At 27.9% G+C, this 21166-nt stretch overlaps 1 protein-coding gene across 4 annotated transcripts in view; it reads right to left on the reverse strand.

Moving 5' to 3' along the window:
• The window catches only part of LOC108564494, a 109207-nt gene that overhangs the window by 32611 nt on the left and 55430 nt on the right, over positions 1 to 21166 (reverse strand). For all 4 annotated transcript variants that reach the window (XM_017923561.1, XM_017923562.1, XM_017923560.1 and 1 more), the window contains exon 2: positions 3481 to 3727. In XM_017923561.1, coding sequence (XP_017779050.1) covers positions 3481 to 3727 — 247 coding nt within the window. The remainder of the gene's footprint in view (positions 1 to 3480; positions 3728 to 21166) is intronic.

Here is a 21166-nt window from a genome sequence, read left to right on the forward strand (position 1 = left end):
TTTTTAAATTTTTACGAAATCAATTTTATTATTTATCAATGAAATATTCCACACTAATCACTTGTTATTAAATTTATAGTAAATTAACTTAATTATTTTTAGAAAATTAATAATAAATATAATTATTGAATTAGTCATAAATTAACAAAAAGTAATTATATAATAATAATAGTCAAAGAGATAATAATTAACTATAACAGTTAATGGCGCAAATTAATATATTCTATTTTTTGTCATCTTGAGACTAATATAATTGCATTGATTGAAGCCTGTTAAAAATCAAATCTAACATTATCAAGTTAATTAATTAATTATACAAAATCATAGAAGAGAAATAGTTTCAATTATTTGTAGTTATTTAAAAGAAATAATGTATTTGTAATTTGATTTTATTTAATTAATTTTTATGGAGATTTTATTCAATTTATATTGAGTACATATCTTATTGTAGAAGTTTTAAAGTAGGACAAACTATAAAATTGCCTTTGTAGGCAACAAGTTGGTAAAAAAATGTATCTTGTAAGGCAATCTATCACTAGAGGTATCTCTGAGTGTATTCAGGCTGAAAGTTAAGTTGAAGAAGTCAACACATACTGCTACTTTGACAATGATATAGCAATATCTGTGATTATGATCTCAACGCGAAAAGTGCACATGCATCGAGAGTAATATATGAGTTGTTTACTCCTTTTCCACGAATGAAACAAACATTATAAATCTAAAAAAATACACGTAATTTTATATTTATTTTCATTTTATAGTTATACCTAGGTAGACGATGTTTTTTCATTGGAAATTAAAGAAGTTCTTTTTGACGTTTTAATTTTTTAGTGAAATCTAAAATCAATTTTAGTCCCATATTTTATAATGTTATTTCATTTTGTATGTAAGTAGACTGTTTATTTAATAAAAAATTTCTTTGTTCGAAAAAAAGCTTTTTATTTTCCTTACGAAGGAACGTATTCTGGCTTTATTTATTCTCTGAAAACGAACTTTCACATCTCATTCGTTAATCGAGCTATGACTTATTCAATTTAATTAGATATTTAAAAAAAAGTTCAAGTTATATCAATACAATTTAATGAAAAGAAAAAATAAATAAATGTATAAAACCAACAGTTGGAAATATAAAATGAAATTACTCATTCCTTTAGTATTATTAAAAAGGGCAACTTTGTTGAAACGGTTTACGTCTTGCGAAACTCGCAGCATCTACTTCTCGTAATTCCGCTGTAAACGCGGATGGACGTGGTTTTACGTCTCTTGTAATTTAAATAACTTCGAATCTAATTTCATCCAATCTAAGGTCTGCGCAAAGTTCAACGTTCCTACAACAACTGTTTGCACTCAAACTGATCTCACTTAAAACGCGTTTTATTTGATTATTTTTTAGAATTTTATGACATTTCTATAATAAAATAAAAGAATAACTGTTCCACTCGAAAATATTTAACAATAATTACCCAATTATATGTATAGAAATACCTCACATAGTGCGGGTATTAGGTTAAGCTAATATCCCAACCTATTTAAAACCAAAATAACTGAGGAACTAAAATATACAATTTGACAAAAGAAAAAAAAGGTTAATTTTGTAATTTCTGTGAATTTAATTTTATTTTGTATAATTAAAATTTAGTTTGTTTTGAAATTTTTAAACCGGATTTTAGTATATCTGGACTTAATATAACCTTACTATACGAACTCTATTACTGTATTTAGTTTCTGGATTAGTCCGGCTTTAAACAATTACCCGAACTATACGAGGTATTGTCAACCATTTTCAACTTTACGTGGTATTGTGAATATATTAAAATAAACTAAAATAATATTTGATTTATTCAAACAATAATCTCCTAACTATATACACCTTATTATAATTCGTGTGCGTTTCTGAAGATATTAGAATTTGTTTACTCTAGCAAAAGGGAACGATTGTCGTGTGACCTAAAGTATCGATGTATATCTGTCATATTATATAACTCGCACACGCAATTTCAGATAATTTATGAGTGCATGCTATCCGAAATAAGTAAATAATTAAAAATTATTAATTTTGAGAAATACAGCTTGGATTTTTTTACCAATACCAATTTCTGTAATTTATTGAAATTTTATTGAAACGATGGTTGAAACGAAGCCATATAATTAAGAAATTAATTAATTAATTTCGTTGATTTTTTTCTGAGATATCGACTGTGTTAATTTTTCAAGTCAAAATCATTACTTCTTGTTTAATTCGTGATAACATGACATTTTTCCCAAATTAAAAAATTCCTATAATTGTAATAATGTGACAATAATCATACATTCTGTACTAATTTAAATATATTAAAATTTTAATTTATTGTTAAATATAAAAGAAAGTTAATTATAGTTCAATTTTATATTTAGTGTATATAGTGTCCTAGTAAGAGCACCAAATTTAAATTTGAGAACTAAAATTTATTAATTATCTATTAATTATTCGAATATTTACAATCTAAAATAAGCAAGATAAGAAAGAAACTTGTAAATTTTAGGTGAATTAAATTTCATAATAAATGTTGAATTAATTGTGCAAAATGTCTATTAATAAAAAAAGTTATAAAATTTCTTTATAGTAATTACAAACTAAATTTTCCACTTTATTTTTATATTAAAGGCTCAGTGCAGATTCTATTAAAATATTGCTGCGTAAGTTATTAAAAAAGCTTCTTGTCACAGTGAAATATAGCAGAAATCCGACATTACATTTCCGTCTTTTTTTTTATGTGTTGTGTTTTTAATAATACCATGCCATAAGAAATTGAATTTACATATTCATAAAGGCTATAGGATGGAGCGAGTTTCAAACGCGCAACACGTGGCAATGTAATAGCTGTACAAGCTATTAACTAACCAGGCGCATCCCCCGCACAGTTTCAGTTACAGACACACAGCATGTCGTCTACAAAATCAGATAGACTCGTCTGGCAAATAGAAGCTCAAACAATTTATAAATCGCTTGAGAAAATAAAAGAGAAATAGTATGCAAATCGTTCGATCAAGATAAAATTCCGTTGGCATAATTTACTTTTAACACGGTTTTTCAATTTCCACATCATACATCGACTGGTTTGCAATCCAGATAAAATGCTGACATTTTCACTTTATGTATATCCGAATATTAAGGGGAACGCAGGAAATGGTTTTAAATTTGTAGTGAAAAAATAAATAAAATGAAAATAATATTTTTTTTCTTACGTTACCACTAGAAGGAACTAGGTTAATGGGAATCTGCGGGGTCCGGAAGATAACAATCGGGCCAAAATATTTTGTACGGAAACGCGAATTCATTGTGTGTTCGCATTAATCAACGAGAACTGGGGGAGCTATGCAACACTTTTGAATCGAAATTTACATTGAGAACGATTTATTTATATGTATATTCTTTTGGTTTGGTTTTCTAAATGGTGGTGAAGAAGAAAAACAAATGAAGAGAGGGTGGTGGCGGCTTACGTGAACGTGACGTTGTTTGTGGCGGTGAGGGAATTGAGTTGGAGGTTCCAAGGGTTGGTGGTCCAATTTAATGCGAACGGGGGGAACGTTCCAGCTCCAAATTGACTCTTGTAGATTGGTGGACCGCATCCTTGTGCCGGACCGAACCCGCTGAACGTTCCCCAAAGACTGCCATCGTCCAGGCTCGATGACACCATAAATTCACCACCTTTGAACGGTTCGTTCTCGCCATTTCGCTCGATGGTCACTGTAACAAATAAAACACATTATAAGTATATCAATTTAAATGTGAACACACCTTGCTATGATAAGATGATTGACTTTGTAATGGTGAAAGATAATTTCATTCAAGATGTGAACAATGTGTGGATAAGTTATTAAATATTACCAATATTATTAACACAGTTACTGTGACACTTATGACCTTTTTAGGTTATTATATATACAATAAAATTTGATAACAAAACCTTGGTATTGACAGGTTTACATTATGAAAGTTGAATATCACAAGATTTACAGGCATTATTTGTTTTTTTGATGACATTGAATAATGTTATTCTAAATAAATCCTATTTTTAACCATATTTATTGGACATATACACATCAAAATTCGCGTACGTATCTTATCTAATGATATACACAAATACAACAATACCTCGCATACCGGCACTGTGACAATAAACTGGACTGTTTGAAGCCGGACTAATCGAGGACTTTAAAACCGAAGAAGAAAAATGAATCGCTTATGTATAAAAAATAATTTTGTAGAATTAATTTTGTAAAATTTTGTTTTGAAATTTTCACCGTACCCTAGTGAATCCGCACTGATCGAATGGATTATATATTATTCTAGTTTCTTTTAATATCTTTTTAATTTCCACATGAAATACAAAAAGATATACAACGATAACTCGAATAGTGTAGGTTTCACCTATATTCCGGACTAATTTTGTGTACACATTTTATTAATTGTAGTCCTTAAGGATAGAGGTAATAAATGAAAGTTTGATTCATCTTAAGCTCAGTATTCAAAAATTCTATTCTCAAAATGTTGTTTACTTGGTAAGTTTCTTGACTAATGGAAATATCAATAACTTTATAAATTACTTCATCACTTCCCAAAAATATTGAAATAAGTAAAGAGCAAATGATTTTGATGTATTATTATGCGGAGAATTGGTTATTATAAAGAGTCCTTTCATAATTCAATAAATAACTAAGTTGTAAATATTATAATCTACAGTCAAGTTATAAATTTTACTTCACATACCTTAATGGAAGAATAATTAATTACTAATTAGTCCTTTTAAAGCTAACAACCAAAGCCTTTGTGCAATATATTAAATATAAACTCTTATTTTTTATCCAATATACAATTACTTTTTTTATTCTTAAAAAGCAGCAGCAACAAAATAACAAGAAAATACTTTGTATTATATCACAATATTGTACTTCTGAAATACATTTTATTTCTTATTCAACAATGATAATGACGAGGAAGATTTTCCTTTTAAGAAAGTTTTAATTGGCTCTGACCCTTCCATCAATTTATCATACTTAGTTCATTCAAGCTTAAGTGAACAGAAGCATTCTTCCACATCAGCGTCAAAATTATAAACTTTGTACAATTCATAATCCAGAAATGTATGTTAATTTACTTCATTTATTCAATAATTTACATTTTTTTTTTCAATTATAAAATATTTGTAAATGTATTTAAACATATCTATAGAAAAATGTAATATTATGTTATTTATTTCTAAATTATTACTAACTAAATTAGTTTTTCACTAGATTTAATGTGGACGTTAACTCAATTACTAAAGACTTTTTAGTTTTTTATGGACTTTACTATTTAATAATATTTTTATTATAAATAATTCTAAAATTCTAATAGATTTATTTAATGTATCTATTTATAAACAAAATACTATAACGCGTTAATGTTATGTGAATAGAGCATTTTTGAGATGCCAATATTACTCGAACTACAGTCTATTGTCTACACTAGACATCTGTATTGAAGTCAACATGTCTCATTCCGCCTTTGAGGAAGTCGCATTCACGTTGAAATCGTATATTATTACAGCTTTTTTTGTTCGTTATTACATTTCCCTCGACGTCAAAAGCAACGTTCAATTGAAAACGGGTTTATTGGTTGAAACGCATTCCTTTGTCCAGTTTCACGGCTCATTTACAAATGCACGTCGGGATCGATTAAAAAGTTAATGAAATAATCGCGATTCGCGCCTGCCGATGTGCATCATCATTGATTTTCCCACCAAAAACCGGATCATTCGAAATGCAAAACTAACAGTGAAAACACGAAAATGCATTTGTAGTTAAAACGAAATAAAATTATCCTTGACACATTTCATGTGTAATTTAGCCTGCAGTGCGTGGCAAAAGAAAAATTAGTGAATAAATACGACAGGTGGAAATTATGTCGGAGATGATGAAGGGATAAAGTTCAGTTTTCCAAAATGAGTCGGAAAAAATATATATGAAGAAGTGGAAATTAAGTATGGGAGGCACGCGACAATACCATTTATTGGTGCCACTCACGTGGTATTAATTTCATTCCTGAACTGAAAGGTCCGAAATTACGTGAACTCGCAGCTAATGTATCGCACGAAAAGAATGGAACAGAAGAAACGGACGTTGAGTGAATAAATATTAATTGTTCGTTTGGTTTGGTTTGGTTTGGTGTGTAGTTTCGTCGAATACCGTTGCGGGCTTTGTTTAACTCTAACAATTACTTTGCAAGCACTTTGCAAATTGGATTGCGAAGCTTCCGGATGTGCGAAACTGGCGTAGTTCCGAAAGCAATTGTTGTATGTACCATCCTGCAAATTGATTTTAAAACGTGAATGTCCTTTGGTCCGAATTTGAGGTGATTGTAAATACATTGCAGGACCTCAGATCAAACAGCTAAAGTTGGACAATTGCAATTCGGGCTGTGAGTAAACTTTTGTGAAATGAAACTGGAATTGAAGTCAAACTACTATTGGAAAACAAACAAATGTGTTATTTATACCTGATTGAATTTCACTTTTGTTATAACATAATAAATATTCACATTAAAATTAATTTAATTTTAAATGAAATAACAATTTTTCATAAATATTTTTTAAACCTTTATATAACTTAATCTGTCCATTATCTAAAGATAGCATTTAGAGAAACATACATTATATTTTTTTTGTATGTCGTATAATTTTATTCACAATCTGTTCATCAATGTGAACATTGAGTAAATTTAAGATCGCGGTTGGCAATAAATGGATAATCTTTCCCGGTGGAAGGTTACCATTATGATGATTTGAACATTAATAATTACTTAAATCTATATACTAAATTTAGTGGTTTGCAGCCTGTTTGTGGCTATTGTATCCTCGACCATATCTATATGAAGATCTTCGTGTATTTGTTTATTCCTGATGAACCATGTCGATTTACCGGCCGCACCCCAACTATATACTAATTGTTGAATATTATAATCATTGGCAAATTTAAAGATTAGTAGAAAATATGTATGATAAAGTTCTAAGAGGAATTAAATATTATCAATGTGTAGAGTAAAAATAATAACATTACTTTGGCACAGATTATGTTCAATAAATATGTTTAAATCAAAACAGGATATTATTTAGTATTTGACAATATATTAAACTTACACTAAACTTTAAAATAATTATGCGAGTGTATAGAACCACCACACATAGTCCGGTTTAGAAATTTAAAAACAATCAAATTTTCTTTGTCTTTGTTGATAAGGTTTTCACTGAAAAACTATAATCTTCTACATTCAATAAAATTCTAACATCATCTGCATCGTCTTTTTCAAAATCTATTGATTGTACCAATAAATTCGTTTCTAATTTCTTGGATGTTGTTTTCTTCTCCTAGTACAACTTTTGGCCACACTTTACACTAAAATCCATTTAAGAATTTCTTAGTTACTTCTTGCGAACTTCGTTATATCAAAGCATCGTTATCAAAGGTAACGTTACTCAAGGTATGTATGTATACATTCCAAAATAATACATGACATTTATCTCGGAATGTGTACTAATTAATAAAAAATAAATTAGATTTATTATATTTGCTATAGCATTTTAATGATATCCTGGACTCATTCAACACGAATATTCTGTTATTTTTTTTATCTTCTGTTGCACCGATTGTTGTTTGCATTTTCAAATCATTATCGGATTTAACTACGAATTTTCGTTTCCATCAGTTGCATACTTTTTCCTTTTATTTTGCGTTAATGAAAAAAATAACGGATGCTGGCAAAGCCGGAACATTCACGTTTATTCTGATTTAATAAACATTCGTGCAGCAATCCCCAATTAAAATCTATGTATATTTTATATAATTTTATTATTTTTACATGAATATACTTTTGCATTGACACAGGATCAATATTCACACAATATTATAATAAAACTTTATTAAATTTTCCACCACTTGTTAGCACATAGGTCAATGCACAATTTATAAGATTTGTTATAACAATATTCATAACAGTTTTTATTATTGTTATGAAATTTTTGTTAAATTACAAATATTTGATCTTTTTTCCTTGTTTTCTTCATATGAATTTCCCTTCGCATATTTTTTGTTAGTTAGTTTAACTTTAGAATAAATTACTGTAATATTTTATGTACTTAATACATGATAATACAATACATGAAAATAAATAAAAAATCTAAAAATATTTTTATTCTCTTTATAGAAAACAATTTTTTAGAGTAATTATTTATGAACATACACATTCACCCAACATTTACAAATACAAATCTGTATAATTCTAAAGTTTGTATTCAGAAAACTATAGTCCTGAAGTAATTCATTTAATTTTATGTACAGAACTCTCATATACTTTAATTAAATCGAATAAAATAAATCTTATCGATTTTGCAGAATTTGCCTTTCCCGAAGAGTCCTTTTTCTGCGTGCGCGTGTGTGCTGGGATTGAAGAAAAGAAGAGAGTATTTTTCACTATTCCTAACAGGCTTTTCCCTCCTCATCTCCCAATTTATTACCATTCAATACAATTCCCTTTCGGTCCGTTTCCCTTTGCCTGATCCTTGAAAACGGCTAACGCAGATTATTTTTACTACCTTCTTGCTTTCTCTACTCTCCCTATATTTTTGTTGTTGTTGTTACCACTGCAACCCCCTTTTTTCACAATCTATCCACTTTACTTTAATTTCTTTAGGGTTAAATGCGTCTGGTAAACTTGTCTCATTGTATTTAGTTATTTTTATTTCACTACCTGTGATTGCATCAATACTTCATAGAAAGCCGACAAAGAGATAAAAAAAGAATAGAAAAAACGAGTGGAAATACACACACACAAATTTGCGGGTTTTCTGTGTATTCGTAGCTTATTTACACACAAAGCGTGTTCTTCTTTTATACACGTATTGATCATGCAAACAAGTTTAGCCTATTTTATGAGTCTGCACGACTTCCAGATACGGTTAGAAAAATATCGCATAGAATAAACATAGCAGTTCCACCATCCCAGACACACAAAACATTTTTTTTTTATAGTTGGGTTTATATTTATCGCAATTCAGGAATCTGCATATTTCTCCCAACTTTCTGCTATTGTTGACGAAGTTTTATGGCGCGCGTTTCGCAATCGCCGCCGACAGCTTTCATCTGATATCGCAATTATAAACTCTTCATCCAAACGTTTTATATGTCTGCGAGAAACTTATATAATTTCAGATAAGATTTAGTTTTCTTGATTGCATACAGACTTTGATTTATAAATATATAAAATAATTTAAATAAATAGTTGTTTCATGAAAATTAAACATTAATTAAAATTGAGTAAATTGTCAATGAATAATGAAGATATTGGATAAGGATTTTTTAGAAGCTTTATGTATGTAATTTTGTACTTGTTGCAATAAATGTTGTTATTACTTTATTTAAAATATTATATGCTGAAATACCTCGCATAGTACGGTTTCAATCCGTAAAAATAATCTCAGATGTCGTGGTTTCTCAAAATGTCATTTGATTATGACATATTCAAATAGTTTCTTAATTTCATCCCCTATCAAGCGAAATGATAAATTACAGGAACATAACTATTCCGGGTAAGTCAATTTGGAAACAGTAGCAGTAATTTGCGGATTAGTTGATTGAATGAAAGCATTTCAACCCAACAAGTATAAGGATTATTGGGTCACAAATTACTTCTGCTTTTGCTACATGCCCTTAATTAATTTGAATACACAACTGCTTATTACAAAATGTATATAGCAATACTATTTGAAACCGGACAAATTAATGACTATAAACTAAATTAATATTATTTAAAAATGTAAAATTATTATACTTTTTTTTTGTATCTAAAAACTATTGTGTAACTTTTCGACAATCCGCCGGACATAATAATTTATTGGCATGAAACTTACTAATTCTAAAATGTAAACACAAAGTTTATTTAACTTTGTTTAATGTTTGCACGCAGTGAAATAACTTCAGTTGAACTGTTCCGCAAACAATCCTATATAATATATTAATTTAATTCCACTTATGTTATAATTAATTACTTTTAATTAGTTCATTTATACATTAGCTTCTATTATAATTAATATGAAAACATCCTTTTATTTACTGGTATAACACAATTATATCATTCAGTCTACTTTTATTTATTTTATTCTAAATCATCTTTGATTAGAAACGAAATATGGCTTTGTTTTATTCGTAAATTTGTAACATTCATCTACAATAATTTTCTTACATTTTAAATATATTTGCTGTTATCATAGGTATACATAAAGTTTCAAATGTGTGCACGTTTCTTAAAGAAATTGGCTGACTGAGTTTTTCCAGCAGGTGAAGACTTTATTTTTACTTCTTATATATTGTTCGTGCAGCAGCGTGTTACCAACACCTGAGCCAAAAAGAAATGTAATCGAAACTTAATTCATTCCAAATATCTATAAATCACATATATTCAATATATATCTGTCCAATTTTAAGCTACCAATTTATGATGATTTTATTGAAACTTTACTGCAAGTAATATTTATTAGTGTTCAGCATAAAACAATATGTGATATATAATCATTTAAGATAGAACATCCCAATATTAAAATAGTAATTATTTTATATAACATAAACTTTATGTACTCATAATTAAATAATTTTGTTATTAGATAAAAAATTATAAAATTAATATTTTTTTTTATTTCAGTTTAAGAAAAAAAAAATACTTTTTTTTATATAATACAATAACAAAATTTATCGCAACTATCAAATAATTACAAAAAAAAAGTATGATATGATAATTTGTTTACTACTGATCTAATATATTGGAAATGTTTTTTCCATTGATAATATTAATTTTAATTATGTTGAAATTTATAACTAAACTAAAATATAAAATTAAAAAATAGACCTTTGTCCAATAAATTTTAATAAATTGATGAAACTAATATAATAATGCCAAAATCCATTTTTGATCAAAAAAGCCCAATAAATCTTCTATATAAAGTCTTATTATAGGATAGGTATTTTAGAATTCTGAAGATGTAATGTAATTGTCATTTTAAGCCCGAATTACTATCATTGTTTTAGATACAAGATACATAAATATATCAAGATTATAAAACACTTTTATATGATGTAATTTAGTTAAAAAAAATGTTGAAAAAATCTGATTACTTCATAATATTCTTAAATGAAGATATTAATATGTGTTAATACAATGTGTTTGCAATTTAAATTCATGTTTTAATATCAATTTTGTTTTATTGATTATCAGAACACAAATGGAAAAAAATTTCAAGTTTTTACAATTTGTTTACATAAAAAATGTAATTTCTGTAATTAAATATTATGTAATAATTTTTCAAATTATTTTGTATTTCAAAATAGAAAGTTATATTGAAAATCATTTACCAATGAAAACGAGGTGTTTTACAGTCCATTGGAGTTGGAAATAGTCTGATCTTTGCATTTGTATAACTTTTAGTATAATGAAATATATTTGTTATTGTTATTATTATTTCATTAGAATTAAAATGAAGTAATTCGATTAAAAAAAGTTTATTTATTAATATTTTCATTTCTTTAAAAAATAATAAAATTATGGTATTTTCAGTGCAAAATTAAGAGAAATTAATACAAAATTTCTTTAATCTTTGAAGAAACTCCAATAATTAATCATCATTATAGAAATAATGTAATATCACTATGAATTTAAACTTCATTGCAAACTCATTATGTTAACACAACACAGCAATACCATTATATATTTTTGAATACCATTCAATTAATTATGTAGTATATTTTGTAATTCAAAATAGATATAAATGAAAATTTCTTAATTTATTTATTTGCAATTTAATATTTATCTAATAAATATAATATTTATGCATTAAATAATTGGTGTAGAGTAAGCAGCAGTTTGATAGTTTAAAATTTAAGCTTTGAGTGAATTTAAACATTAAATTCATCCGTACACTTCGGGATATACCTAAACGTTATTTATGTACGTCTGTCTAAAAATAATTGCGATTTGGATAATATTTATGAAGAGGACCATCGGAAGGGCAAGCCCGGAATCTAAATATAAATTATTTAATATCGTACCTTTGGTTACCCGATTTATTTCTCTCATGCCTGCACGTAAACGCAGCCAACGTATATTCCGTTTGATTAAATTTCCAAGATAAAATTAAAGTACACTGTGTGCGGCAATAATACCACGTTCCGTAATTGGAAATCCCTTTGAATATTTATTTTTGCAGCCCCGGCGCAAGTGAATTATAAATGCCGACCTCCTCTGCACGAGAAAAATTAGTTTTACATGTCAGCTTTCGCTGTTGTTTGGCTTTTGCTGTTTCGTTTTTATATTTCATTTCTTTATGTTATGTTTTTTTTCACATTTCGTTTTAATTTTCGCTTCTTTTCCTTTTGCACCGGAAGTAATTTAGTTCTCGTGCTGCAATGCGGAATAAACACGAAGCGAGAATGTTTAAATATTTTTACAGTGCATTAAGTATTAATTGGCCGGACTGCGGCAGGAAACGTTTATGATTTTCCACGAGGCGACAAAGCGCAACCCCTAAACCTACATGTGTACTTTGCAGTTGCGTTTCTTTCGTTACGTTGTTGCACATTTCAAATAGATTTCTGATTAGGTTTTCGTCCTTCTCTGTGGGGAAATTGATTTACCCGCGCCCACTCAGTGAATGTGTGTATGTAATGCGAGGCGACAAATTCGCCGTGCAAATGCGGTGCGCCCTTCGGGGATTCCCCAACTCCCGGGGATCTCGGGGGCGGCAGAGTAAACTTGCGGGATTTATGGCGCTTATTACAAGTTAAATCTCGGATTTGCTTGTTGTCGGGATAAACTAGTGCTTTGCAAATGGACTGCGGCTGCGACGGCTCGAGTAACAGACAGAAAAGGGGAGAAAATACTCTTCTTGGTTTTGTATCGTTCAACTTTACTCAACTCCAATTAGCGAATGCTGCTTACTTGCTCCAAGTAATCCAAATATTTTTGCATATTTCTGCCAGATTTCGCACCTACCATATGACATTTACACTAATTAGTTTTAGTCTCGACTTTGTCGTCCTTCCAAACTCCTCCGCAATGCAATTATCTTATACTATTTAAACTACGTAGAATATGTAATTTTTAGAATTTGTATAGAAATATCATCATAACTAATGCATTTAATTAGAATAATTCCAAGAAAATATAAATACAAAAACTGTTGAAATTTCGTGAGCATTAAGATTTAAACAAACCTCAATTATTTTATGATATTTAATTCTAGAATATATAAATGAGAATAACAAAATTAATCCTTATTTTTTGTGCCCTTATAAGGGCCGCAACAGTAGGCAAAAGATGTATTCATCGCCTTATAAGGTAAAAAATTATATAATATTTAAATAGTAAAAACCGTTGAATATGTAAAAATGTATAGTGTAAATATTAATTTATAAATATTAATAAGAGATTTTTTCAGATTATAATATTAAAATTTATTATTTTTTAATTTATTTCCATAGGAAACATAATTTTGAATAGCTTTTACAATCGAATAATGTTCAACAAACGAGATTTTACGTTACACTTTAATTATTGAATGGAAACATTTCAAATTATCAGATCTTTAACAATTTTGAAATATTAGCCACACTGATTTTTTTTTAAATTACAATTTACATAATTGCATTTCAACTTTTCGGAATTTATAATTCTAAATAATAATTTGTAATTCAGTTGGAGTTTAGAGAAAATAATTTTGTAAGATTAACAATGATAATTTTATTACATTAAGTGACTAAGTTTTTTCCCTATACAAATATTATTTTATTCTTCTTATTAACACATTTATTAGTTTTTATGGATAAAAATTCTATTACCTCTTTAGTCGATATATAATAGTTTTCAAATAATTTGTGTAATCAATATTTTGTTTATATCTTTTTAAATACATAATAATACATAGCATTTTTCACCTCTTTTAAATATAAACAAGTTTTGTTCATGTAATTCATTCCAGTTTTACCAGTTGCCAACTTTTTATAAGTTAACAAGTAATACAATAAAAAAAAACGTTATATTGAAAATCAATTCTGCAGCGTTCGATTCAACAATGCAAACGAGGTGTTTTATAGTCCATTGGAGTTGGAAATAGTCCGATCTTTGCATGTGTATAACTTTTGGTATAATGAAATACATTTGCATGAACTTCTACAATTTACTGTAAGTGTTTATCTCTACTTTATTTAAATTGTTTTCCTACTCACATATTGTTATCAAAATGTATTTCATTGAAGTAATAAATTATTAATTTCTTTTCTTAAAAAAATAAAATATTAGTATTTTCAGTGCAAAATTAAGATAAATTAGAATACAAATATGTTATTATACATGTTTGCATACCATTCAATTATTTATGTAACTGGTAGTATTTACTTTTCTCCGTGTATAAATTAAGTGAAATCAACAAAAAAAATTGTTTTATACATTTATTTCTTTGCATACATTGAAAAATGTATGTAATATATTCAGTTGAATTTAATAATTTCTACAGCGAAAATAAGTGTAATTGTGTTTATAACTTTTCACTGAGACAATATTGTATTCTGGTCGTGTAAATTGAACCTTTTACTGTTGGGAATATTTTGATACTTTCTTTTATCGCAATTTACATAATTAGAGTTATACTCTTTCAGACTTGCCTTAATATAATTAAGACTTTAAGAAACGTGGACTTTTTCTTCAGAAGTATTTACATTTTATTTTAAAAAAATCTCACTAAATAAGACAATAAACACAATAATTAATATAATCTTTATTAATATTATAGATCAGCGTATCAATATCCAAAATATTTGTTTGTAGTTGCGCTACGAGCCAAATGTATAAAACATTGAAAATTCAAATCCGTGTATCTAATGCCCCTGTGTTTTTTAATAAATGAAATACCGAAATGCGGCTCTCATTGACCTCATACGTATACAATTCTTTTACATTTTGACATAAGGTGATAGCTGTAATATCGAGATTTATTGAAAAACAAACGCAATTTATAGGTTTATTGTATTTATATAATATTTTTTTAATGTTTTGTGTACTGAATTCCTTCATTTGATACTTGGTTGATGAAAGTGAAAATTTGTTGGATTAACCAATTTCAATGTATTTTCTTCTAGATTTCATTACAATACAGATAATACAAATTTAAGAATATTTTATACAGGGTTAGGCAATATCTTATATAATAGAAGTCGATAAATAAACGAAATAAAATAGAAAGGTATGAAATATATGCAAAGTAATATCCTTGAGCAGAATCCTAAATAAACCCTTACCCGGAACACCCTTTAAAAATCACAGTTATAGGGCATAAACTGCGTGAATCCTATGGCCCTTCAACTCAGGATTGTATCAAATATCGATCGAACAATAAAAATCTGAATCGACTTTATCTTTAGTTATAAAAGTAATTTTACGCAGACCTAGCCAAAATTGTTCATTACATCCGTAGTTACTCAAAGCGTAGGACAAAAAGGTTAGGTTGACTTTGTTAAATGACACTTTCTTATATGAATAATCTAAAAATAGAGATGGAATTGGTATGCATTAAGAAAACGCTTTCCATGGAGATAAGAAAATACGCGAGCGTTTAGATATTTAGAGAACCTGGCACCATTTGAGATCTAATGGAACGGCAACGCAGTAAAGGGAAAATGACTTGCAAAAATAATAAATCTGGAGAACACGTACATCTCAAAGTACGTACACTAATGCAAATTGTGTAACCTAACGCTTATATAACAAATATTTGAAAGATTGTAAACTGTAGCGTTTGGATACAAAAAAAAATATTTCGTGCCTAAATAAAATTGAATGAATCGATATTATAAATGTCTGCATAAGACAGAAACAATTATCTACTTTAATTGAAGATTTCTTATACATCTTATATAAAGAATACCAATTATAACAGTTATCTGTTGGTTACATCTTAAAATGGTTTTCATTTTGGAATTGATTAAAATATTTTAACCGTATTGTAATTTTGATCATTTTTTTTTTCATTTTATTGTTAAAATCCTCGATTAGTCCGGTTACAAACAGTTCGAAAGACCAAAATTCAGTTAATGTTCGTAATGCCTATACACATCAGGTTAATGTTCGTTAATTGAATGATTAATTGCTATATAAATGTATGCTTTGATGTTCTTTGTTCGCACAGACGTTCTTTGCGTTCACTCGAACGCACATTTTGCAGTTAGACTTTTGCATTTACGAATTTATTTCAAATGTATTTCAGTTAAATCATGAAGCAAGTGTAGAGTGTACATGTTCTTGTTGGAAAGAGCACAAAATCAATTCTATTGAAATATTAATTGATTCATACTTGCAGAATTCAATAAAAATTGTACATTTTATCTATTTTAATGAAATTACAATCAAAGTAACATTGTCGTATTTAAAACTAATGTACATCAATTAAATGATATATCCCTATATAAAAGTATGCTTTAATGACGTATATTATGTTCACATGTACGTAGATTTTGTTGTCAGACGTACTATACGTATTCATTTTATTTTGTTGAACAAAAGAACATTTTTTTTTAAATTATCAATTGATTCATGCTATGTTTATGACAGAAATCAATATAAATAGCTCTAAAAATGTAGTATCTATTTGAATGGTGATATAATCAAAGTGGCATGGAATTGGTGTTTGCTGAAAGCGGCGAAAGATCAATAAATACTCGTTTTCGCTATCTTGATGGAAACTCAGCAAATAGTTTTTTTTAATAAAGTTTAAATCTATAAACGATCAAAAATTAATTTTCAACTATCACTTTGAAGCAGATAGGTATTAAAGGAATGAAAGATTACGCCAACTTTACAAAAACGCCTGAAAAAGTGGAGCACACAATTTATTTTTCGTTAAAATAAATTACATTTTTATTTGCTTTTTAAATTGTTTGTTTAATCATTTAATTTTCATTGTTTCCTTCTATTCACTATTAATTGGGCATATATATTTCACGTAATTCCAAAGCAGAAACCGTGCAATTTGCGTTTCCTCGCCGGTGACCCTTTTGTTTTTGGGACGTTTGCAAATTAATATATTGATTAATTTCGTTGAACTGCATAAACATTGCGTGTCATTTTGCCTTTCGCCTTTAATTATGGTGAGTGGTCGAAATTGCCGATCAGAGTTCAATTTAAATTTAATCACAACAGGTTGAACAAAACGCATTTACCTTTGTTTAGCATTACCGTTATACCAGTTATTAATCCTATTATACTTTTTTGCTTTTGCTTAGCGTATTAAATATAATTTAAAAAAGTAACTTTTACTTATAATCTAGTAAACGTATCATATCTGAAATGTTATAAATAAAATACAGTTCATTGTTTAAAATACAGTAATAATAAGATATGAAAGTGTCAAAACAATTTTGACAGACAAGTCTCGTTTTGTGTAGCTTATTTAAAAATATTACCAGTATCAATTACCCGTACTATGCGAGTTATTCCAGTATTTTATAATTATTTTTTATTGTAGTTTAGAACATCATTTTATAATTTTATTCTATTAATTGTACTTTTTAACTTACGATCACTTTCAGTTACGATGAAGAAAATACTAAAATGAAATAGTTTTTGTCAAATATGATTCCAGTTAAAGATGATATGTAGATAATATAATAATAAAAAGATGGAAATAAAAAAAATCATTTTGATGAAGATAATTACATAAGTTTGCTATTTTTAGGTATGAAATTCGAGTTACAATATCAACTTACGTCCAAATTAACCGAGTTACAACTGTATTCATACCATAATATTACTAATATAATTGATGATTGAATGGTTAAGTCGTCCTATCCACGAGCTGGTGGGCGCAGGTTCAAATCCTGGTCAAGCCAGTCCCTTTATGAGCCCTCTCGGTGCTTGCAGCAATAGGGCTATCGTTCATCACAGATGGACAATGAATGAAGTTCAGCATATGGACCTTTAGCTAAGTCCATGGACAATGGTAACTATCCACCGGGAAAGATTACATAATGTCAACCGCGATCTTAAATTTAGTCAATGTTCGCATTGATGAAGATTGTGAATAAAATTACACGACATAAAAAAAATAAATTATAATTGATAAAGTATATCCAACATTGGATTTGTTTGTTGCATCATTAAATTGAGATAAAAAGTGTGTTTGAAATCAATATTTGTGTAAGTAAGCCTTTGAAACGCAGACTTGTTTATTCAATTCCAAAAGGCAATCCATTTCATAGTAATGTAATTGTGTAACTATTTTTTTTTGTTAGAAGCCTGAAGAGACGGTAAATAAATTCGTTTTTTTTTTCTTTACTGTAAAAACATCGCTAGTTCATCACAAGATCTTTATTATAGTCAGAGCGGATGGCCAGCAACTTTATCCAATTTGTTGACAAACAAACAAGCTCTTCAACTTCTGAGTATCGTATAAAGAATATAAGAAAAAACAAATATAAAAACGTAATTTATACGTGAGACCAGGCGATTACGTGTCTTCTAAATTAATATTGTTTAAGTGTTGTAAATACTATGATAAATTGTTATTACAATATTCTAATTTATATCTTGTACTAAATTAATTAATTACTACTAATTTATTGATTAGCCAAAAATACAAAAATAATATGTTTTCCGTATTTTTCCTTATTTTTAATAATTCTTTGTTTACATACAACATATTTTTAGAATAATTTATTTGAATTGTTGCATATTGCATTTTTTTTTTTATAAAAAATTGACCAAAAATTCTTGAATTATTGTCTTGTAAATGAAATATTTTCAATTTATTAGTAATTATAAGTACTTAAGTACATATTATTAATATTTAATAATAATATATAGATTTAATATAATATTTATGCAAAAACGATTTTGTTTACTCTCGTATACAGAAATTTTAATCAGGAATCCAACAATACACAGAAAACTCGAGTAAAATTGAAATTGCAAATGATGTTTCCATGGAATACACTATTACAGAAATGGAAGACTCATATTACATATTTTCATATGCATTTAGGTTTTATATTATTGATAATAATATACGTATAAGGTAATACAGTTTCATAAGGAAATGAAGTACGGTGCATTCTGTATCTAAAGTTTAAATTAAATATATTATTGATGGAGAGGAATCATACCCAGAAACAAATAATTACGGAAAAACAATTTTACTATGTTATATATAATATTGTTATATTGTTGTGTCCCTGCATGGAATAGTTTGTAGTTTTGTCGATGTGGTTAAGTTGAAAGTAATATTTATTTAACACTTAGTTGCTGACAAGCAAAGGTCTAGGTCTATGACAATAACTAGGACTAATATAATAGTATAAAGTGTCGTCTTATATGCTAAGGGGCTGGGATCTGGTGTTATTCATTAGCTGTACATAAGAAACGTAAATATTCTAGGAAGGTTCATCGTGCGAGTGCATAGTTTTTAAAGTTATTTGCACGTGGTAATCTTCCACTTGCGAAAGTGAAATCAGTGGGTAGTAAAAACTAACAAAAACATGAGAAATCCTATTGTTTGTCCAAAAAGGTTTTATAGTCCTATGCAGTTGTTGAAACTGCGATGGGGGTTCTATTTAATGTTTACCGCCTTTGGGAACTTTCCATAAGAATGTAATTGTTAATACATAGTACACATAGTAGCTAAGAACATAGTTAACAATAATTAATAATAAGATAAAAAGAAAATTATTGATTTTTATGTTTAGAGAGTTATTAAACTAATGTTTATAGTATATTATTAATCATAGAACAACGAAATAGAAATTGTAGATAAATGCGTAAAAATAAACTGTACAATTATATATATATATATATTATTGTACCAATTCTATATTAACTTTGAAGATAGGATTTGTTTTATTTTTTTATATAATCAATTAAATAAGGGTATAATTTATTTTATTAACAATTTGTTGCATTTGATGTGCTTAGAACTGAGATACATACATTTCATATTTTACTTCGCAAGTAAATACATGTGTTCTTTGAAAATTGCACTAATTAACTAATGAATACCAAACTAGCAAGTGAATACAGCCCACCACATATGTTGGTGGGGAGTCTCTTTCGTCCCATTATTTCTTCTTGAAAATAACTTTTTCTGGGCTTTGGAGTGGTTTAACTTAACATACATTACATACTTGCTTAGAGTTTAACAGTTAGAAACTATACACTACAATTATGTAATAAAAAGAACATGCATGCGTTAATAAATATTATATAACAGTTGAAATATTTTGCGCACTATTTGTTATGTTATATGCAGACGTGTCCCGTGTCGAGTTATATAACGCAATAAAAGATTCTTTTATAAGACGTATAGTTTTCGTGCGATACACATAAAAATGCGCATGAAATGGAATATAACGCAATTGATACATGACACGAATTTTATGATTTCTTATGATGTTTGTATATTCCATAAACATATGCAAATATATCGAGCGTGAAATATTAATAAAAAAAACGTGTGTACATTTCATGCATGTTTATACATGCACGTTTAATATATTTTTAGTTTAATAAATATTTTGTATTAAAGTTTGAATAACAGTGTATCAAGTAGCAACACTTTGCATAGTGCGGTTCCGTTTTTTGAAACCGGACTAATCGAGTACTTTTAAACCGCATAAAAATAAACAGCAGAAAAGGAACTTGGCTTTATAATATAGAGCACTGGTCCCAAGCGCCGGTGCGTGGATCAAATGGCACCGGGCCGCACAAATTCCCAGATGGAACCGTCTCGTTGCAAAGAAACAATCTCATGGTTCTTATTGATTTAGCGTTCTAGTGATACCGGTCCGCGTTGATAAAAAGGTTGAGGAGTACTGGTATAGGTATGTATAAAAAAAATTGTGTAATTTTTATTTTATCAATTAAATTTATTTATTTTTTTTAATTTTCAATCAGGACTGTAGTGAATCTGCATTGATCACTATCTTGTATATTTAATGATAATTTTATGTACTGTTAATTTAATTTTGTAATTTTAGATATAATTTATTTTTAGCTGGAAATTAGTTTCATTAACAATTGTTTTATAATTAGCCTTCCTTTTGTTTCCAAAGACTTAAAAAGATA

This window comes from Nicrophorus vespilloides, unplaced genomic scaffold (genome assembly GCF_001412225.1).
Source record: "Nicrophorus vespilloides isolate i.1.1-1 unplaced genomic scaffold, Nicve_v1.0, whole genome shotgun sequence".
In the NCBI taxonomy this organism is placed as follows: Eukaryota; Metazoa; Arthropoda; class Insecta; order Coleoptera; family Silphidae; genus Nicrophorus; species Nicrophorus vespilloides.